Genomic DNA, 23,437 nt, shown 5'->3' on the forward strand with positions numbered 1-23,437 from the left:
ATCGATCATTTCTATAGAATCTGAGGAAATTTGGTGCCGCAACATGTCTGCCCGATCAATAATTTGTTCAATTTAGGACTGTGATCCGTCAAAAGCATAAAACGGAGAAGCTGGGAAATCTTGGTTGCAATCGCTCGATCCGGTGCGCGGCGGTAACTGTGCTCGATATTGTGACGTATCCAACCCACCCCGGCCGGTGTCCCCAAGTGTAAAATGTCCCCCCTAAATTGCTGAAATCTATCGAATATTGGTCTGCAGTGTATGGGCAGGCGACAGATCCCCCTCTGATCAGATTCAGTCGCAGAGATCAGTCTCGTGGTCATCTGCCCGTATATCCTGTGATGTATGATATGTATGTATATTAGTGTGTTGGAGCTGGTCTCGCAGTGGATGGGGGATGGGATGGGGGTCTGCTTGTTGCTAGTGTTGGGTTACATGTGGAGTCATCACAGTGATGTTTAGTCTGGCTCTTTCCTCCCCCTTCCTCCATACACAGCACTGGGTGACAGCAGGGAAAGGGTTAATGTCCCCCCACCCCCCTCACTGTACAGTGTGTGCAGCTGTTGTACCTGGCAGCCCCTGATTGGCCGCTTCCTGGACAGATGGAGGCTTGTGATTGGCTGGCTGCTCTGTGCTCCAGAGGTGAATTTGCAGCTGGAAGACATTAGAGCGGATGGGGAGCTCTGTGTATGGCCGGAGCAGCTAAACACATCACATTCCTCCCAGCCTGACTCTTCCCCTATATGGTCCTCTGCTAATGGCGGGGAGGAGACTGAAAGTTTCCAACACTTCCCTCTGCTGTATGCACTATATACACAGGCTGCAGTGAGGGGATTTACTAGTACTGTCTATTAGTCTTTGAGTACTGCCCTGGTATCCACAATGCCAGTCCAGCCTCACCCCACGCAGAGCTGAGATCTCAGGGTCTGCTGGAGGCTGCCGAGATCCCCCCCCCCCCCCCCCCCAAATCTCAGGTCCATTTCTCTGAGACTCTGCTTCCCCTGCTGGACTCCTCTGTCTCTCAGGGACTCTAGCGGTGACAATGACCAGTAAGATCCCTATGATCCAAAATCCCCCTCCTCCTAAAGAATTCCCAAACTTCTTGGGAACTCCTGTGGAGAGCTCCCAGCTCTGTCTGCCTACCTCACACATTACAACACCTCCCCAGCCCCCTTTTATTAAGAACACTAATACTGGGTCGGGCCTCCCTTTATTAGAAACACTATACTAATACTGGGTCGGGCCTCCCTTTATTATGAACACTATACTAATACTGGGCAGGGCCTCCCTTTATTAGGAACACTATACTAATACTGGGTAGATCCTCCCTTTATTAGGAACACTATACTAATACTGGGCAGGGTCTCCCTTTATTAGGAACACTATGCTAATACTGGGCAGGGTCTCCCTTTATTAGGAACACTATACTAATACTGGGTATAGCTTCCCTTTATTAGGAACACTATACTAATACTGGGTAGATCCTCCCTTTATTAGGAACACTATACTAATACTGGGCAGGGTCTCCCTTTATTAGGAACACTATGCTAATACTGGGCAGGGTCTCCCTTTATTAGGAACACTATACTAATACTGGGTAGAGCTTCCCTTTATTAGGAACACTATACTAATACTGGGTAGATCCTCCCTTTATTAGGAACACAATACTAATACTGGGCAGGGTCTCCCTTTATTAGGCACACTATACTAATACTGGGTAGGGTCTCCCTTTATTAGGAGCACTATACTAATACTGGGCAGGGTCTCCCTTTATTAGGAACACTATACTAATACTGGGCAGAGTCTCCCTTTATTAGGAACACTATACTAATACTGGGCAGGGCCTCCCTTTATTAGGAACACTATACTAATACTGGGTAGATCCTCCCTTTATTAGGAACACTATACTAATACTGGGCAGGGTCTCCCTTTATTAGGAACACTATGCTAATACTGGGCAGAGTCTCCCTTTATTAGGAACACTATACTAATACTGGGTAGAGCTTCCCTTTATTAGGAACACTATACTAATACTGGGTAGGGTATCCCTTTATTATGAACACTATACTAATACTGGGTAAATCCTCCCTTTATTAGGAACACAATACTAATACTTGGCAGGGTCTCCCTTTATTAGGCACACTATACTAATACTGGGTAGGGTCTCCCTTTATTAGGAACACTATACTAATACTGGGCAGGGTCTCCCTTTATTAGGAACACTATACTAATACTAGGTAGGGCCTCCCTTTATTAGGAACACTATACTAATACTGGGTAGGGCCTCCTTTATTAGGAACACTATACTAATACTGGGTAGGGCCTCCCTTTATTAGGAACACTATACTAATACTGGGTAGAGTCTCCTTTTATTAGGAACACTATACTAATACTGGGCAGGGCCTCCATTTATTAGGAACACTATACTAATACTGGGCAGGGTCTCCCTTTATTAGGAACACTATACTAATACTGGGCAGAGTCTCCCTTTATTAGGAACACTATACTAATACTGGGCAGGGCCTCCCTTTATTAGGAACACTATACTAATACTGGGCAGAGTCTCCCTTTATTAGGAACACTATACTAATACTGGGCAGGGCCTCCCTTTATTAGGAACACTATACTAATACTGGGCAGAGTCTCCCTTTATTAGGAACACTATACTAATACTGGGCAGGGCCTCCCTTTATTAGGAACACTATACTAATACTGGGCAGAGTCTCCCTTTATTAGGAACACTATACTAATACTGGGCAGAGTCTCCCTTTATTAGGAACACTATACTAATACTGGGCAGGGTCCCCCTTTATTAGGAACACTATACTAATACTGGGTAGTTTTCTTTGTATTTGGACATTTTTTATTTACATGCATTATTTTTTATGTAATTTCTTCTTATCTTTGAATAAATAAGTAGACATCGCCATGCCTGTACATTCTGCTGTGAAACAATACGCAGTGCGCATAAAACTGTTCCTTGAAAATATATTGGGGGGGGGGGGGGGGGGGGGGAAATCTGCAACAAAAGAAGGAATTTTCCCCTGGAGTTTAGCTGAGGTCAGTCTGCAGTTCTGCAGTGTGACTATTTATTAGCCCAGCGCTGACATCTGCTGGTCATTCTTAGCATTACACCCCAGACTCGGCCATACAGGAGGGCAGACACCAACACTCACTATATTAGCACATCGCTGTCACCTGCTGGCCATTCACAGCATTACACCCCAGATCTGGCCAAGCAGGGCACACACCACCCCTTCACCTGGTGACATGCTGCTGGGCTGCCTATTGTTGTCCTGCACAACCTCATGTGCCTGATTGCTGTACTGATGTGCTGCTGGGCTGCCTGTTGTTGTGCAGCACAACCTCGGTGAGGCTGGACTCTGCAGATGTCACTGGTTTATAGCAATCTCTGTACAGACATGCTGCTGGGCTGCCTATTGTTGTGCAGCATATCCTGGGAGAGGCTAGACTCTGCAAATGTGCCTGATTTCAAGCTTCATGTTGTGCTTTATGGAGGGGGAGGGGGAGACGCTACAATATCAGTTACAAGAGATAAACGCTATTGATCTTTTTAGGTGACATAAATCTAGTTGTGGAAACTGAACTCATAGCTCCAGCAGTACAACCCCCCTACATGAACCCCTTCCCAACACACTTCTGCTTATTCCCATCCTGCCAGTAGTGACTGCAGGTGTGCATATTGGGGGTAGTAGTTTACTCCCCAGACATTATATAAAATAGCACAATGATACTCATCCTCTCTATTCTTTTTGCCAACAGGAGGAGCCAAAGAGCAAACAGGAGGAGCCAAAGAGCAAATCCAAGGTTTGTGCCAACGTCTTCTGCGGAGCAGGCCGGGAGTGTGCTGTCACCGAGAAGGGGGACCCCACCTGCCTGTGTATTGAGGTGAGACGGGGGAGGGGCAGTGCTAACATTCATCATGACATCAGCAAGTGAGGGCGATGTTACATGGCATCTAACTGACATCCCCACAGTCAGAGGCAGACAGGTCTGTCGTTAACTGGATTGGTTTAGTAACATTATCTAACAATTATACCCCTTATACCAATTTATCTGTGGACATTGTTCAGCTGTGCTTACAACATGCTTTGAAAAACTGATGAAGGCATTTCTGCTATTGGAGACATTGTGGACCAGGGAGTGAGTAAATGAACCTTCAGATTGGGGTTTATTTATTTACACTGCTGCGATAGCAATGGGAATCAGGCAGAGTGCAGCTTCCATGGTCTTTGAAGATCAGGCATGGAATAGGAATAAATCCTATAAAATGTCCTATAAAGCTAACAAGGCAGCCAGTCTGTGGATTTTCACTGTTCAGATTTCAGCAGTGATCAGACTGGATGCTGCTGTCGTTTTAGCAGATTAGATGAAGTCTGTGATTGGCTGACGTACAGGAAGTTGTGAGTTTTCTCTATTGTGTACACTTCTATGATTGGCGGGTGTACAGGAAGTTGTGAGTTTTACTCCATTCTATGATTGGCTGGTGTACAGGAAGTTGTGAGTTTTCTCCATTGTTTACACTTCTATGATTGGCGGGTGTACAGGAAGTTGTGAGTTTTCTCCGTTGTTTACACTTTTATGATTGGCTGACACACAGGAAGTTGTGGAAGTTTCTCCATTGTGTACACTTCTATGATTGGCGGGTGTACAGGAAGTTTCGAGTTTTCTCCATTGTGTACACTTCTATGATTGGCTAATGTACAGGAAGTTGTGAGTTTTCTCCATTGTTTACACTTCTATGATTGGCTGACATACAGGAAGTTGTGAGTTTTCTCCATTGTTTACACTTCTATGATTGGCGGGTGTACAGGAAGTTGTGAGTTTTCTCCATTGTTTACACTTCTATGATTGGCTGGTGTACAGGAAGTTGTGGAGGTTTCTCCATTGTGTACACTTCTATGATTGGCTGACATACAGGAAGTTGTGAGTTTTCTCCATTGTATAAACTTCTATGATTGGCTGACACACAGGAAGTTGTGAGTTTTCTCCATTGTTTACACTTCTATGATTGGCTAATGTACAGGAAGTTGTGAGTTTTCTCCATTGTTTACACTTCTATGATTGGCTAATGTACAGGAAGTTGTGAGTTTTCTCCATTGTTTACACTTCTATGATTGGCTGGTGTACAGGAAGTTGTGAGTTTTCTCCATTCTATGATTGGCGGGTGTACAGGAAGTTGTGAGTTTTCTCCATTCTATGATTGGCTGGTGTACAGGAAGTTGTGAGTTTTCTCCATTCTATGATTGGCGGGTGTACAGGAAGTTGTGAGTTTTCTCCATTCTATGATTGGCGGGTGTACAGGAAGTTGTGAGTTTTCTCCATTGTTTACACTTCTATGATTGGCGGGTGTACAGGAAGTTGTGGAGGTTTCTCCATTGTGTACACTTCTATGATTGGCTGACGTACAGGAAGTTGTGAGTTTTCTCCATTGTTTAAACTTCTATGATTGGCTGACATACAGGAAGTTGTGAGTTTTCTCCATTGTTTACACTTCTATGATTGGCGGGTGTACAAGAAGTTGTGGAGATTTCTCCATTGTTTAAACTTCTATGATTGGCTGACATACAGGAAGTTGTGAGTTTTCTCCATTGTTTACACTTCTATGATTGGCTGGTGTACAGGAAGTTGTGGAGTTTTCTCCATTGTTTACACTTCTATGATTGGCTGGTGTACAGGAAGTTGTGAGTTTTCTCCATTCTATGATTGGCGGGTGTACAGGAAGTTGTGAGTTTTCTCCATTGTTTACACTTCTATGATTGGCGGGTGTACAGGAAGTTGTGGAGGTTTCTCCATTGTGTACACTTCTATGATTGGCTGACGTACAGGAAGTTGTGAGTTTTCTCCATTGTTTAAACTTCTATGATTGGCGGGTGTACAGGAAGTTGTGGAGGTTTCTCCATTGTTTACACTTCTATGATTGGCTGACATACAGGAAGTTGTGAGTTTTCTCCATTCTATGATTGGCTGGTGTACAGGAAGTTGGGAGTTTCTGTGTAAAGCTGTGCAGCTGTGTGTGAATTTTATTACTGTTACATTTGCAGAACATTTATGGGTTTTTTTCTCCTCCTCTAGAAATGTAAATCCCACAAGAGGCCAGTATGTGGCAGCAACGGCAAAACCTACCTGAACCACTGTGAGCTCCACCGGGACGCCTGCCTGACCGGATCCAAGATCCAGGTGGACTACGATGGCCACTGCAAAGGTACGCCAGGAGTGGGAGACTCGCTGCTCCTGCCGTCTGTGGGTTGTTCATCTCCTTCTGTGACATGCTCCATGCTGTAAAGTAAATACAGAACTCAGCAGGGAGCCCTTGGTAATCGGTGTGACAGTTTAGCAGAGCTGGGAACTCGGTTGCAGAGACCTCCCACCAGACTCCCCAAGACTTATTAAAATCCATCAGGGTTGCTGTAATACCTGCTAGAGGGGAGTCGGGAACTAAGGGTAGGAGAGATCTCCACAAAGGGTAGAAGTAGTAGGGTAGAAGTAGTAGGGCTCCCGGTTATAGCTACAGCTGGTGTGCTAAGTTGGGAGCTCAGGAATGCAGAGATCTAGTCACTGGAAAACAAGCAGTAAAAGTGTTCAGATGGGGGAGCTCCTGGTCATGGGTAAAGCACATATGCAGAGCTGGGAACTCAGGAGGGCAGAGATCTCACTATGGTGTCTCAGAGGGATAGGAGAATCCAGCAGTGGGAGCCTCTGGTAATGGGTGTGATGTGCAGAGCTGGGAACTCAGGAGGGCATAGATCTTACTATGGTGTCTCAGAGGGATAGGAGAATCCAGCAGGGTGAGCCTCTGGTAATGGGTGAAGCAGATATGCAGAGCTGGGAACTCAGGAGGGCAGAGATCTCACTATGGTGTCTCAGAGGGATAGGAGAATCCAGCAGTGGGAGCCTCTGGTAATGGGTGTGATGTGCAGAGCTGGGAACTCAGGAGGGCATAGATCTTACTATGGTGTCTCAGAGGGATAGGAGAATCCAGCAGGGTGAGCCTCTGGTAATGGGTGCAGCAGATGTGCAGAGCTGGGATCTCAGGAGGGCAGAGATCTCACTACTTGTGTCTCAGAGGGATAGGGGAATTCAGCAGGGGGAGCCTCTAGTAATGGGTGAAGCAGATATGCAGAGCTGGGATCTCAGGAGGGCAGAGATCTCACTATGGTGTCTCAGAGGGATAGGATTTTCCAGCAGGGGGAGGAACCTCTGGTAATAGGTGAAGCAGTAGTGCAGAGCTGGTAACTCAAGAGGGCAGAAATCTCACTATGGTGTCTCAGAGGGATAGGAGAATCCAGCAGGAGAGGCCTCTGGTAATGGGTGAAGCAGATATGCAGAGCTGGGAACCCAGGAGGGCAGAGATCTCACTATGGTGTCTCAGAGGGATAGGAGAATCCTGCAGGAGGGGCCTCTGGTAATGGGTGAAGCAGATATGCAGAGATGGTAACTCAGGAGGGCAGAGATCTCACTATGGTGTCTCAGAGGGATAGGAGAATCCAGCAGGGGGAGGAGCCTCTGGTAATGGGTGAAGCAGATGTGCAGAGCTGGGAACTCAGTAGGGCAGAGATCTCACTATGGTGTCTCAGAAGGATAGGAGAATCCAGCAGGAGGAGCCTCTGGTAATGGGTGAAGCAGATATGCAGAGATGGGAACTCAGGAGGGCAGAGATCTCACTATGGTGTCTCAGAGGGATAGGAGAATCCAGCAGGGGAGGAGCCTCTGGTAATGGGTGAAGCAGATATGCAGAGCTGGGAAGAAGGGAAGAGATCTCACCCCCAGAATGTCACATATATAATGTGTTGTTGGTAGAATCTGTAGAATTCCTCTTGGCAGTAACAGTGATTCTCTCTCCCTCTCCAGAGAAGACATCGGAGACCCCGGCTGCCACGCCAGGTAATCTATCCTACGCTATAAATATAATGCCATTTGATGACTGTACCCCTTACCTTATTATAATGCCCCCATTATCTCCTCCCCCGGCTCCGCCCAGTTGTGTGTTACCAGACCGACCGGGACGACCTGCGCCGACGCGTCATCCAATGGCTGGAGGCCGAGATTATCCCCGATGGTTGGTTTTCCAAGGGCAGCAACTACAGCGAGATCCTCAACAAATACTTCAAGGTGAGTGGCTGGTGCTGCTGGTGTAGAGTGTCAGCTCAAGGGGTCAGTGTGCAGAGCAGGGCGCATGGGATCGGGGTCTTCCCCAGCAAGCATGGGATGTTTTCCTCCGTTACATGAGACAGCAATACAGATACCACCAGAAATATAACGAGTGGTCTGGGGTACCTCATGAGCCTGCGCAGACAGAGGTAGTGAAGAGATATCGCCCGGATACAGTGATTCTTTTGGATGCTGCTGCTTGGCGTACTAGATCATGTGACACTCTGTATTTAAAGGGATACTGTAGGGGGGTCGGGGGAAAATGAGCTGAACTTACCCGGGGCTTCTAATGGTCCCCCGTAGACATGCTGTGCCCGTGCAGCCACTCCCCAATGCTCCGGCCCCGCCTCCAGTTCACTTCTGGAATTTCTGACTTTAAAGTCGGAAAACCACTGCGCCTGCGTTGCCGTGTCCTCGCTCCTGCTGATGTCACCAGGAGTGTACTGCGCAGACACAGACCATACTGGGCCTGCGCTGTGCGCTCTTGATGACATCAGCGGGATCGAGGACACGGCAACGCAGGCGCAGTGGTTTTCTGACTTTAAAGTCAGAAATTCCAGAAGTGAACTGGAGGCGGGGCCGGAGCATCGGTGAGTGGCTGCGCCAACACAGGATGTCTGCGGGGGACCATTAGAAGCCCCGGGTAAGTTCAACTCATTTTCCCCTGACCCCCCTACAGTATCCCTTTAAGGACCCCTATGGGGAGGCTGCCATATTTATTTCCGCAATACCAGTTGCCTGGCTGTTCTGCTGTTCCTCTGCCTCTAATACTTTCATCCATAGCCCCTGAACAAGCATGCAGCAGATCAGGTGTTTCTGACATTATTTTCAGATCTGACAAGATTAGCTGCATGCTTGTTTCAGGTGTGATTCAGACACGACTGCAGCCAGAGAGACCAGCAGGACAGCCAGGTAACTGGCATTGTGTAACAGGAAATAAATATGGCAGCCTCCATATCCTGCCAGACACAAGGTACCTCTGCATGGTGAGTGTCCTGATCGCTGGCAGGAGTCGGAGGGGTTTTCGGGCCGGAGATCAGAGATGACGTTCAGTCTGGCGTTTGCGTTGAGGACGGGTGAAGTGTTTCTGGGCTCTTGGCTTTGTTCAGTTAATCAGGTATTAGTTACACATAAGCGGATTTATTATCTCACGCTTGGAGGCTGATTAATCGACGTCGCAGCTGCGGATCGCGCTCACAGGAGGATCGCCAGTCTTTCTATAGAACGCCGCATTCCAAGTGCTCCACTTATTGTTGCCATGGCAGCCGGCGACGGAAGCCACGCATAGTCTCAGTTCCTTTATCCCCTCCCTGGGGCGTGGGACAACGCTGCTACAACCCAATCCTACCCCACACCGTGCAATCAGATTGCATACATCTCTGCTGAAATCATGGATTGTACCGCAAGTATCATACCCCACAATGCAGTGCTAACCTATGTGGCTATCAGCGCCCTGCCACTCCTCCCCCTCCTCTCCCGTGCAGATTCTCCAACATATCTCATCACACATTCAATCGATAAACTGCCCAAAATCAGTCAGTGACATGTTGGGGCAATAGATGTCCTATCAAGGTAATTAAATGGCATGATTGCTATGTGTGTGCAGAGCTTAGGATCTGGAATATATAACAGTCATTGAGAGACGGAGATGTGGAAGAGTACACTCCCACACAGAAGTTTACTGAACTCCGCTCACATCATGCACATAACGTTTTGGGCCACCAGAATTGAACTGAGATCTTTTCTTTTTAACTCAGATCTTCTGTATTTGTCTTAAAGGACAAATGTAGTGAGAAGAATATGGAGGCTGCCATATTTATAATCCTTTTAAACAGTGCCAGTTGCCTGACAGCCCTGCTGGTCTATTTGGCTGCAGTAATGTCTGAATAACACCAGAAACAAGCATGCAGCTATTCTTGTCAGATCTGACAATAATGTCAGAAACACCTGATCTGCTGCATACTTGTTCAGGGGTTATGGCCAAAAGTATTAGGTTAAGAGGATCGGCAGGGCTGCCAGGCAACTGGTATTGTTTAAAAGGAAATAAATATGACAGCCTCCATGTCCCTCTCGTTACAGTTGTCCTTTAAGAGAGACAGGCAATGGAGGAAATATGTCAGGGACTCTCCATACACACTAACCTGGTGATTTAGTCCAGGACAGGGAGGATTCTCTCCTGTTAAAGCGCGCTGCAGGGGAGGGCAGAGCTGTAGTTTGTGTTTTTGCACTGGGAGCTGCTGGTATTTTCTGGTAGTAGGAAGGGGTTACAGGCTGAGGCCTAGCGGCCTGTGAAGCCTGTATTCCAGGTGTCAGAGGTCGCATTCCATCGCCATGACAACCAGCAGTTGGCAGTGGTCTCTAGGCCTCAGCGGGGCAGGAAATGCCCTGAATTAAGCTGTTATTATTGGCTGCAGCTGGGGGTTGTCATTTTGTGTGGCTTTCATGCCGCATTCGATGTTTGATTGTGTCAGTATATTGATGTTTTTGGGTATCTATAGAATAAAATTCCCAGCGTGTCCGAATGGTGAGATTCCAGGATGTTTACTGTGTAGTGTTCTTAGAGAAAGCTAATTGTGCACAAAAGCCTGCTTTATTTCTACACAGAGGAGACTTACATCCTATGCTGGGTGATATCGCTGGCAGTACCTCAGACAGGGAGGCTGGTATTCCTTCACTTAGACCTCTTTTTCACGGACTGTTGAGCTGTGTGCTCAGCAAGCAGTTACCAGGCAGTAGTGAGCAGTTACTAGGCAGCAGTGAGCAGTTACCAGACAGCGGCGAGCAGTTACCAGACAGCGGCGAGCAGTTACCAGACAGCGGCGAGCAGTTACCAGACAGCGGCGAGCAGTTACCAGACAGCGGCGAGCAGTTGCCAGACAGCGGCGAGCAGTTGCCAGGCAGCGGCGAGCAGTTGCCAGGCAGCGGCGAGCAGTCGCCAGGCAGCAGTGTGCAGTCGCCAGGCAGCAGTGTGCAGTCGCCAGGCAGCAGTGTGCAGTCGCCAGGCAGCAGTGTGCAGTCGCCAGGCAGCAGTGTGCAGTCGCCAGGCAGCAGTGTGCAGTCGCCAGGCAGCAGTGTGCAGTCGCCAGGCAGCAGTGTGCAGTCGCCAGGCAGCAGCGTGCAGTCACCAGGCAGCAGCGTGCAGTTACCAGGCAGCAGCGTGCAGTTACCAGGCAGCAGCGTGCAGTTACCAGGCAGCAGCGAGCAGTTACCAGGCAGCAGCGAGCAGTTACCAGGCAGCAGCGAGCAGTTACCAGGCAGCAGCGAGCAGTTACCAGGCAGCAGCGAGCAGTTACCAGGCAGCAGCGAGCAGTTACCAGGCAGCAGCGAGCAGTTACCAGGCAGCAGCGAGCAGTTACCAGGCAGCAGCGAGCAGTTACCAGGCAGCAGCGAGCAGTTACCAGGCAGCAGCGAGCAGTTACCAGGCAGCAGCGAGCAGTTACCAGGCAGCAGCGAGCAGTTACCAGGCAGCAGCGAGCAGTTACCAGGCAGCAGCGAGCAGTTACCAGGCAGCAGCGAGCAGTTACCAGGCAGCGAGCAGTTACCAGGCAGCAGCCGAGCAGTTACCAGGCAGCAGCGAGCAGTTACCAGGCAGCAGCCGAGCAGTTACCAGGCAGCAGCGAGCAGTTACCAGGCAGCAGCGAGCAGTTACCAGGCAGCAGCGAGCAGTTGTGAGAGTTTGAGAGGCATTTCACTGCCTAGAAACAGTTCGTGGAAAAGAGGCCTCAAAGTATTAGAGGCAGAAGATCAGCAGGACAGCCAGACAACTGGTATTGCTTAAAAGTAAATAAATATGGCAGACTGCATACCCCCCTCACTTCAGTTGTAGTCAGAGCGGAGTTCTTCTTTACTGACAGCTGCATTCTGTCTCCTCGCAGAGCTATGATGATGGCGACTCCCGCCTGGACTCCTCCGAACTCCTCAAATTCCTGGAACAGAACCAGACGGCCCTGAATATCACCACCTACCAGGACCAGGAGACCAACAAGATCCTCAAGTGAGGCCCGGAGGCAGCCAGACCTCTGTTACAAGATGACAGACTGTATACTATGGGGCTGAGTACACATCATACAGACTGTATACTATGGGGCTGGGTACACCTCATACAGACTGTATACTATGGGGCCGGGTACACATCATACAGACAGTATACTATGGGGCCGGGTACACATCATACAGACAGTATACTATGGGGCCGGGTACACCTCATGCAGACTGTATACTATGGGGCTGGGTACACATCATACAGACTGTATACTATGGGCCAAGTACACATCATACACACTGTATACTATGGGGCCGGGTACACATCATACAGACAGTATACTATGGGGCCGGGTACACCTCATACAGACTGTATACTATGGGGCCGGGTACACATCATACAGACTGTATACTATGGGGCCGGGTACACCTCATACAGACTGTATACTATGGGGCCGGGTACACCTCATACAGACTGTATACTATGGGGCCGGGTACACATCATACAGACAGTATACTATGGGGCCGGGTACACCTCATACAGACTGTATACTATGGGGCTGGGTACACATCATACAGACTGTATACTATGGGCCGAGTACACATCATACACACTGTATACTACGGGGCCGGGTACACATCATACAGACAGTATACTATGGGGCCGGGTACACATCATACAGACAGTATACTATGGGGCCGGGTACACCTCATACAGACTGTATACTATGGGGCTGGGTACACATCATACAGACAGTATACTATGGGGCCGGGTACACATCATACAGACAGTATACTATGGGGCCGGGTACACCTCATACAGACTGTATACTATGGGGCTGGGTACACATCATACAGACTGTATACTATGGGGCCGGGTACACATCATACAGACTGTATACTATGGGGCCGAGTACACATCATACAGACTGTATACTATAGGGCCGGGTACACATCATACAGACTGTATACTATGGGGCCGGGTACACATCATACAGACTGTATACTATGGGGCCGGGTACACATCATACAGACTGTATACTATGGGGCCGGGTACACCTCATACAGACTGTATACTATGGGGCCGGGTACACATCATACAGACTGTATACTATGGGGCCGGGTACACCTCATACAGACTGTATACTATGGGGCCGGGTACACATCATACAGACTGTATACTATGGGGCCGGGTACACCTCATACAGACTGTATACTATGGGGCCGGGTACACATCATACAGACTGTATACTATGGGGCCGAGTACACATCATACAGACTGTATACTATGGGGCTGGGTACACATCATACAGACTGTATGCTATGGGGCTGGGTACACCTCATACAGACTGTATATTATGGGGCCGAGTACACATAATACAGACTGTATACTATGGGGCCGGGTACACATCATACAGACTGTATACTATGGGCCGAGTACACATCATACAGACTGTATACTATGGGGCCAGGTACACATCATACAGACTGTATGCTATGGGGCTGGGTACACATCATACAGACAGTATACTATGGGGCCAGGTACACATCATACAGACTGTATGCTATGGGGCTGAGTACACATCATACACACTGTGTATACTATGGGGCCGGAGACACATCATACAGACTGTATACTATGGGGCTGGGTACACATACAGACTGTATACTATGGGGCTGGGTACACATACAGACTGTATACTATGGGGCTGGGTACACATCATACACACTGTGTATACTATGGGGCCGAGTACACATCATACACACTGTATACTATGGGCTGGGTACACATCATACAGACTGTATACTATGGGCTGGGTACACATCATACAGACTGTATACTATGGGGCCGGGTACACATCATACAGACTGTATACTATTGGGCCGGGTACACATCATACAGACTGTATACTATTGGGCCGGGTACACATCATACAGACTGTATACTATTGGGCCGGGTACACATCATACAGACTGTATACTATGGGGCCGGGTACACATCATACAGACTGTATACTATGGGGCCGGGTACACCTCATACAGACTGTATACTATGGGGCCCGGGTACACATCATACAGACAGTATACTATGTGGCCAGGTACACCTCATACATACTGTATACTATGGGGCCGGGTACACATCATACAGACTGTATACTATGGGGCCGGGTACACCTCATACAGACTGTATACTATGGGGCTGGGTACACCTCATACAGACTGTATACTATTGGGCCGGGTACACATCATACAGACTGTATATTATGGGGCCGAGTACACATAATACAGACTGTATACTATGGGGCCGGGTACACATCATACAGACTGTATACTATGGGGCCAGGTACACATCATACAGACTGTATACTATGGGGCTGGGTATACATCATACAGACTGTATACTATGGGGCCGGGTACACATCATACAGACTGTATATTATGGGGCCGAGTACACATAATACAGACTGTATACTATGGGGCCGGGTACACATCATACAGACTGTATACTATGGGGCCGGGTACACCTCATACAGACTGTATACTATGGGGCCGGGTACACATCATACAGACTGTATACTATGGGGCTGGGTACACCTCATACAGACTGTATACTATGGGGCCGGGTACACATCATACACAATGTGTATACTATGGGGCCGAGTACACATCATACACACTGTATACTATGGGCTGGGTACACATCATACAGACTGTATACTATGGGGACGGGTACACATCATACAGACTGTATACTATGGGGCCGGGTACACATCATACAGACTGTATACTATGGGGCTGGGTACACATCATACACACTGTATACTATGGGCTGGGTACACATCATACAGACTGTATACTATGGGGCCGGGTACACATCATACAGACTGTATACTATGGGGCCGGGTACACATCATACAGACTGTATACTATGGGGCTGGGTACACATCATACAATCTTCCCCTTACATCGGTGGAAATTTCCTGCCTATGGATGATTTCCAGCTAGTCTGATCGAGAAAGAGATAGATTGTGAGATCAGCACTGCACAACAATCGATCCCTTTCTTGTTTGGAAGCTGCTGGAAATGATTGATCTGAGGGGAAGATTGCATGTTGTGTAACAGGCATTATACTTCATCATTTATAATAGCAGAGACGAGATCTGTTCCCTGGTGACCCAGTTAGCTAAGTTTGCTAATTCCATGTTATAATTACCCTGAATCAGGCCCTATTGACATGGATGACGGTGTAGTGAGGTGGTTATCACCTCACAGTGCCTGAGCTATAGCACTGGGCACTATTACATGGAGGTAGACAGGTACTTGTGTGCTTTTCGTACACTTGTAAGGCACAGAATGTCGGCCGTACGTCACCGGAACGCATAGCGCCACTCACCGCTTCTGTGTATGGAAATCATACATGAGAAATAATTGCTTATTGCTGATGTTTATGTCCATGTGAATACAGCCTTAGCCATCATAAGCCTCATTCACTCAGATGGGTTAGCTGTGAGCTGCTTACAAGCATTATAATTACATGGACTGTACGGCTGTCCCCACCCCTCCACCGCCATCTATATGAATAGGGCCTTATCAATATTATTATTTAGAATTTATATAGAGATGGTATTGTCACTTAAGTGTCCCTCAGAGGGGCTCACTATCTAATCCTACCATAGTCATAGTCTAATGTCCTACCATATTATTATTATTATTATGTATTTATATAGCACTGACATCTTCTGCAGCACTTTACAGAGCACATAGTCATGTCACTGACTGTCCTCAGAGGAGCTCACAATCTAATCCTACCATAGTCATAGTCTAATGTCCTGCCATATTATTATTATGTATTTATATAGCACTGACATCTTCTGCAGCACATTACAGAGTACATAGTCATGTCACTGACTGTCCTCAGAGGAGCTCACACTCAAATCCTACCATAGTCATAGTCTAATGTCCTACCATATTATTATTATTATGTATTTATATAGCACTGACATCTTCTGCAGCACTTTACAGAGTACATAGTCATGTCATTGACTGTCCTCAGAGGAGCTCACACTCTAATCCTACCATAATCATAGTCTAATGTCCTACCATATTATTATTATGTATTTATATAGCACTGACATCTTCTGCAGCACATTACAGAGTACATAGTCATGTCACTTACTGTCCTCAGAGGAGCTCACACTCGAATCCCTACCATAGTCATATGTCTATGTATCGTGTAGTGTATGTATCGTAGTCTAGGGCCAATTTAGGGGAAGCCAATTAACTGATCTGTATGTTTTAGGGAATATTATAGAAGTAGTGGTGTGCAGCCCATTGACTTTCATCACGGCCACACATTGTACAGTGATTGGCTGCTGTTGTCTCCTCTCAGAGGTCTGTGTGTGGAGGCGTCACCTGACTGCCTCTGCTCCTCCCCTGACATATATACGTCCTATGATTAGCTCCTCCCACATGCACCTGACTTTCTAGCTGTACATTGATTGGCTGCTGTTGTCTCCTCTCAGGGTCTGTGTGTGGAGGCGTCACCTGACTGCCTCTGCTTCTCCCCTGACATATATACGTCCTATTATTAGCTCCTCTCACATGCACCTGAATTGCTAGCTGTACAGTGATTGGCTGCTGTTTTCTCCTCTCAGGGGTCTGTGTGTGGATCCGTCACCTGACTGCCTCTGCTCCTCCCCTGACATATATACGTCCTATGATTAGCTCCTCCCACATGCACCTGACTTTCTAGCTGTACAGTGATCGGCTGCTGTTGTCTCCTCCCAGGGGTCTGTGTGTGGAGGCGTAACCTGACTGCCTCTGCTCCTCCCCTGTCATATATACGTCCTATTATTAGCTCCTCTCACATGCACCTGACTTTCTAGCTGTACAGTGATTGGCTGCTGTTGTCTCCTCTCAGGGTCTGTGTGTGGAGGCGTCACCTGACTGCCTCTGCTCCTCCCCTGACATATATAGGTCCTATTATTAGCTCCTCTCACATGCACCTGACTTGCTAGCTGTACAGTGATTGACTGCTGTTGTCTCCTCCCAGGGGTCTGTGTGTGGAGGCGTCACCTGACTGCCTCTGCTCCTCCCCTGACATATATAGGTCCTATTATTAGCTCCTCTCACATGCACCTGACTTGCTAGCTGTACAGTGATTGACTGCTGTTGTCTCCTCCCAGGGGTCTGTGTGTGGAGGCGTAACCTGACTGCCTCTGCTCCTCCCCTGACATACTGTATATACGTCCTATGATTAGCTCCTCCCACATGCACCTGACTTGCTAGCTGTACATTGATTGGCTGTTGTTGTCTCCTCCCAGGGGTCTGTGTGTGGAGGCTCTCATCGAATTGTCGGACGAGAACGCTGATTGGAAGCTCAGCTTTAACGAGTTCCTGAAGTGCCTGAACCCCGAATTCCAACCCCCGGAGAAAAGTGAGTACATAGGACGTGTGACAAACAGGAGAATACAGGGGCATTCAATCGGGGCCGGGCCCGGATCAGCCAGGACCAATCAGAATTTGACAGCTCTTATTATATCCTCCCCATTTTATGCCCCCATTATAAATACTCATATACCCCAATTATACATTCCTCACTATATGCTCCCTTTATATATGTGCTTAACTATATTCCTTTTATATATGTCCTTTTTGTATGGCCCATTATAGGTACCCGTTATATGCCGTTATTTGAACCTTGTTATATGTCCCTTAATATATAACTCATTGTTTCCCCCATTACATGACTCTTTTTATGTCCCTCATTATATACCCCCCATAATCTATGTACTTCCTGTGCCCCCCCATTATATGCCCCTGTAGTGTCAGATTGGGCAGCCCCGCATGCGCAGTAGGAGCCTGCGACCCATTAAATTGTGCAGCCACGTAAAGCGTCATAAATATCTCCGCTTCCACACTACGTACACTCCCAAAATTTACAGGGGAGGGAGGGGACCCCCAGATCTAGCTCTGTGCCGAATTGCAGCCCCCGAGCCCCGCTGGTTCCCGAGACTGATTGCAGTAAACCTATCTCTGGAACTAGCGGGGCTCGGGGGCTGCAATTCGACACAGAGCTAGATCTGGGGGTCCCCTCCCTCCGCTGAAAATTTCGGGAGTGTGCGTGGTGCGGAAGCAGAGATATTTCAGGTAAATAATGTCTAACTTCCCACTGAGCATGCGTGATACTCAGTGAGGAAGGCTGCTTCCGGGCTGCCCATTCTGACATTACACCCCCATTATCTATGTACTTCCTGTGCCCCCTATTATATGCCCCCCATTATCTATGTACTTCCTGTGCCCCCCCATTATCTATGTACTTCCTGTGCCCCCCATTATATGCTCCCCCATTACCTGTGACTCTCCTGTGTGTGTTGGCAGAGTGTGCGCTGGAGGATGAGACGTACGAGGACGGCGCAGAGACGCAGGTGCAGTGTAACCGCTGTGTGTGCGCCTGTGGGAACTGGGTGTGCACCGCCATGTCCTGCGAAGGTGAGTCCACCAAAGTCACCCGCGCTCAGAGCCCAGATCCAGGGGGTAGATGGGGGAGGATCTGAGAACATCCAGGGTTCTTACAGCTGTCTGTGTCCTCACTGGAGAGACGTCCCCGCCTATACTCCTTACTAGAGAACCTAATAACACACACTGCCTCTAGGCATGAATGCTGCTGGTCTGACGGCCCTCTGCAAGGCTCTGTTCCCACTACAGCGGAGAACTGATATGTTTTGCTCATCGAGTGAACGGCTCCTGTTTTAGTAATAGGAGCCATTCACATTTGTCACGGTAAGCGGGTCGCACATCTGCGCAGTCCGCAATAATCCCAGGCGCGGATGCGTTCCCCCATACAGCTTATAGGGGGAGTGCATACACTCCGGGCTCCAGCTGGACCAGGGCGGATCATCAGAGCGCACACTACACTGTCACATGTTATTTCTCTTCTCAGTATCCTGTCATTAAAGGGGAACTTCAGCCTAAACAAACATACTGTCATTAAGTTACATTAGTTATGTTAATAAGAATAGATAGATAATAAAATCTCTTACCCGCCTTATTTTAAAAGAACAGGCAAATGTTTGTGATTCATGGGGGCAGCCATCTTTTTGGTTGAAAGGAGGTGACAATGAGCAGGAGACACAGTTCCAACTGTCCTATGTCCTGATCACCCCTCCCAGCTGCATGCGCTAGGCTTCAAATATAAAATTCAAAATGTAAAAAAAAAAAAATTGCAACATCAGAAATCCCATCATGCTTTGCACAGCTTTAGGGAAAAAATGCCCGGGCAGTTTTTTTCTGTGCAGCTAAAAATGAGGCTTGTATAAGAGAAAAACATTTCTGATGCTGTGAAACTGTTAAAGAAACACCAGGCCTTTCCAGTGCTGCTGAGTCAATTTTTAGTCTGGAGGTTCACTTTAACCAATTGTGTGTTTGCAGAGAAAGATGGCCACCCTGAGGGAGACATGAGCCGATATGTGGATGAGCTGAGGAAGCACCAGGTGAGAAGGGCGAGGTGTCTCACCAGCCAATATGCAATCATTCATGATGTTTCCAGGTGATACAACAACCCGGGAAGTAGCTGGGCCAGATTGCAAGGGTGTAACAATAAACCCTGCAAGAGATGCAGCAGCAGGGGGCCCAGAAGCCACAGGGGGCCCCATGGGGGGAGAAGTTTATTTTCCTTGTCCTGAGAGACTGACAACTGAGGGCACAGAGAGAGAAAAAAAAAACTTTCTGCTCTCTTCACAATTGACTGTATCTGCTCAGCCACTGATAAGGAATCATACAAAGTTTTTCGACAAAGATTTGTACAGTCCCTATTCAGTGTGCAGCAGGATCTTGTGTACAGAGCCCCGACCCCAAACCTCTCTACCCCTCCCCAAGTGCTGTGTACTGTAGTGATGCTGAAGAAGTCTGCAGAGCCCCGCCCCCAGCCCATCTACCCCTCTCCAAGTGCTGTGTACTGTAGTGATGCTGGAGGAGTCTGCAGAGCAGAGCAGTCTACCAGGCAGCAGTGAGCAGTTACCAGGCAGCAACAAGCAGTTACCAGGCTGCAGTGAGCGGTTACCAGACAGCAGTGAGCAGTTACCAGGCAGTAGTGAGCAGTTACCAGGCAGTAGTGAGCAGTTACCAGGCAGCAGTGAGCAGTGACCAGGCAGCAGTGAGCAGTGACCAGGCAGCAGTGAGCAGTGACCAGGCAGCAGTGAGCAGTGACCAGGCAGCAGTGACCAGGCACCAGTGAGCAGTGACCAGGCAGCAGTGAGCAGTGACCAGGCAGCAGTGAGCAGTTACCAGGCAGCAGTGAGCAGTTACCAGGCAGCAGTGAGCAGTTACCAGGCAGCAGTGAGCAGTTACCAGGCAGCAGTGAGCAGTTACCAGGCAGCAGTGAGCAGTTACCAGGCAGCAGTGAGCAGTTACCAGGCTGCAGTGAGCAGTTACCAGGCTGCAGTGAGCAGTTACCAGGCTGCAGTGAGCAGTTACCAGGCTGCAGTGAGCAGTTACCAGGCTGCAGTGAGCAGTTACCAGGCTGCAGTGAGCAGTTACCAGGCTGCAGTGAGCAGTTACCAGGCTGCAGTGAGCAGTTACCAGGCTGCAGTGAGCAGTTACCAGGCTGCAGTGAGCAGTTACCAGGCAGCAGTGAGCAGTTACCAGGCAGCAACAAGCAGTTACCAGGCAGCAGTGACCAGGCAGCAGCAAGCAGTTACCAGGCAGCAGTGAGAATTTGGAAATGAGGCCTTAGTAACTAGTGTGTCAGATGCGCAGAGCTGGGAACACAGAAGGGCAGAGATCTCACCAATGGAGTCTAGAAGAGATAGAAGAAAGAAAACTGGGTGATTTATCTCTTTATCCTTCTGCACCAGACACTGCACTGCCAGCTGTGGAAGGGCCTTTGCGGTGTAAATTCTCGTGTACTTACTGATCGTCTTTCTGTTTTCGCAGGAGACGGCTGAGAAATCCAAGTCGGGCAGCAGCAAGGACATCTGAAAAGGCTGCGCAGGTGGCCGGCTGTCTCCGCCCCGCCCGCCCCTCCATTACTTAGTCTACGGGGTCGGGCAGGAGAGTCTGTTATTAGCTGTTGAAGACAAATCAAAACTTTATAGGGCATAGGTGCAAAACGAGGGGAGGGGCCTCAGCTTTGAACCCTCCCAACCAGAATCACTTCAGCATTCCATGCCCCTCCCACGTGCTCCGCAATGCGTCAGGCAATATGGCACCCGGCTACCACCAATCGGAGCACCCGGAACATACCATTACCCAGCAAGAGGGGGGCGCTGATGTCTTTGCACTGTCATGTGAGCAGCCGGGTGCCTTATTGCCGGATCACCAATCCCTGTCCTATAAGAATAACCCAAATTCCCCCTCTCTGGCCTCATCCTCACTCCCCTCCTCATATTATATTGTACTGACTGCTGTCTGCGTGTCACCGGGTCCTATAGGTGCAAAATGACAGTGCGATTACCTTACCGCTTCACCCCAGCTAACTGCTTAATGGGGGAATGGTCAGAACCTCTGCTGGGGTTTTGTTGCTCTCTGTGTCCCTGTTGGGAACATTCGTCACTTCTGTTTTGTCAACAGGAAGTACAGAGAAATTCTTCATCAGACACAGATAGCAAAAAAATCTTGGCAGAGGTTCCCATTCTTCCCGAAACAGCAAATTAGGCTTTGCCAGAGCTCAGTCAGCAAACCCAGCCCCCAGCAGGGCAGGCATTCAGGAAGAACACGCACAGACCACCTGATTGGCCGAGAGTTCCATGAAACCTTGTCTGGAGTACGTGTGATTGGAGGAGGTTGGGGAGCACCTCATGAGGTGGGGGAGGGGCCCAGAATAGGGGCACAAAGGAACAGAAATCAACCAATCAGGGCTTTGATAACCTGCACTAGGCAAAGGGCTGCTGGAATGTGATTGGCTGCAGAGGCCAGCTCCTCTACAACGTCCCCCATTTCCACAATGCAGAGTTCTACACCAAAGATTAGTGTATCCCCCCTCTGAAGTGACACCGGTCATTCCCTGCTGACCCCCCCAGTTCACTGTCTAAAAGTGTCCCTGTCAGGACAAAAATCTGTGTGCTGTGACTGGACTGTGTTTAAAGGTGCAAATTTCAGGGCTGTCCTGATCCCGGGCAAGAAAGGAGACTAAAGTCTGTTCTGTCTTCTGCACGATCATGGCAGCATGAGAGCTTACACCTTTAAAAAAAAGTTCAGCAAAAACGCCTCTCATATCTCCGGCGTCATAGATTCCATGTCTCCGGAAAGGATTGTGTCCGGAAATGACGTAACTCCTTGATCTGACTTTGTTTTTTCATCCCTTCTGAAGGTGCTAGGATTTTTGTGACCGGAACGATTCCAGACTGTATTTTCCGTTCCGCTCTGTAGTGTTTGTTATGCTATTTAGTTGCGTTATTAGATTTAGCTTTTTTATTGCAATACACTCCCAGCTGGGTCAGGAAACGGGGTACGCAGAGCTGATTACTGCGCGGTCATCAGGAACGCGGCATCTGCGCTACAGATAGGCCTGCAGGGAGTGCGCGGCAACGCCTGGAGCAGAAGGCTGTGCAGGTTTATGTAGTGATTGTTTCAGGGAATGTGTGTACGGAAGGATCCGCCCCTACTGATCATCGATTTTATTACAGGAATTGCTTGCTTTAAAGCGAGAGGAGTATGGAGGTGAAGAGGAATTTTATATCGTGAACAAATCGAGTAACATAACGTATATCCAGAGCTCCTCTCACCCAATCAGATTCCAGCTTTAATGTTTCTAGTGTTAGAGAATGCAGAGATCTGATTGGCTGTTGGTTCCCCTAGTGACAGCAGATATAGAATTGCTTCTCGCTTCATAAGTTTACAGCCAATGCGCTTTCACCACGCACAGCCCCTCTGCTGCTTCCAGCTTACAGGCGTCATTGCGCAGAAACCGACGGCGAATAGTTCTCATGCGCTGCCAGTCCTCTGTGTTCCCAATATTGACCTTTTTTTATTTGTTGTTTTTCTGTTTGCATATACTTCACCCCATATTTGTTTTTATATTTGTAATTTTTTATTCTATAACAACCAAATAAAAACTTAATTAAACTTACTGTTGTGGTCTGTTATTGATGCAAAACGTAGAAAAATAGCCCACCAGCCTCAGGATTATGTAACGTATATTTTCGGGGAGTCCTAATGGGATGAGAGGTCCATCACACCTCTTAATGTCCAACGTTCCAAAATGCACAGCAGTATCCGTATAAGACTCAACCCTCAGTGGCCCCTTGTAGCCATCATGTGCCCTAGCTGTCCTCTACGATCCTCC

The 23,437-nt window shown here is 48.3% G+C and overlaps 1 protein-coding gene across 1 annotated transcript in view; it reads left to right on the forward strand.

Moving 5' to 3' along the window:
• FSTL1 (follistatin like 1) overlaps positions 1-23,221 on the forward strand; it is a 56,166-nt gene extending 32,945 nt beyond the window's left edge. Inside the window, exons 3-11 of the mRNA XM_068270962.1 lie at positions 3,784-3,909; positions 6,097-6,226; positions 7,873-7,905; positions 8,003-8,133; positions 12,048-12,166; positions 17,478-17,590; positions 18,535-18,645; positions 19,585-19,646; positions 21,088-23,221. Coding sequence (XP_068127063.1) covers positions 3,784-3,909; positions 6,097-6,226; positions 7,873-7,905; positions 8,003-8,133; positions 12,048-12,166; positions 17,478-17,590; positions 18,535-18,645; positions 19,585-19,646; positions 21,088-21,132 — 870 coding nt within the window. The 3' untranslated portion in view covers positions 21,133-23,221. The remainder of the gene's footprint in view (positions 1-3,783; positions 3,910-6,096; positions 6,227-7,872; positions 7,906-8,002; positions 8,134-12,047; positions 12,167-17,477; positions 17,591-18,534; positions 18,646-19,584; positions 19,647-21,087) is intronic.
• Positions 23,222-23,437: the final 216 nt, after the last annotated feature.

The sequence above is a fragment of the Hyperolius riggenbachi genome, chromosome 2, assembly GCF_040937935.1.
Source record: "Hyperolius riggenbachi isolate aHypRig1 chromosome 2, aHypRig1.pri, whole genome shotgun sequence".
NCBI lineage: Eukaryota > Metazoa > Chordata > Amphibia > Anura > Hyperoliidae > Hyperolius > Hyperolius riggenbachi.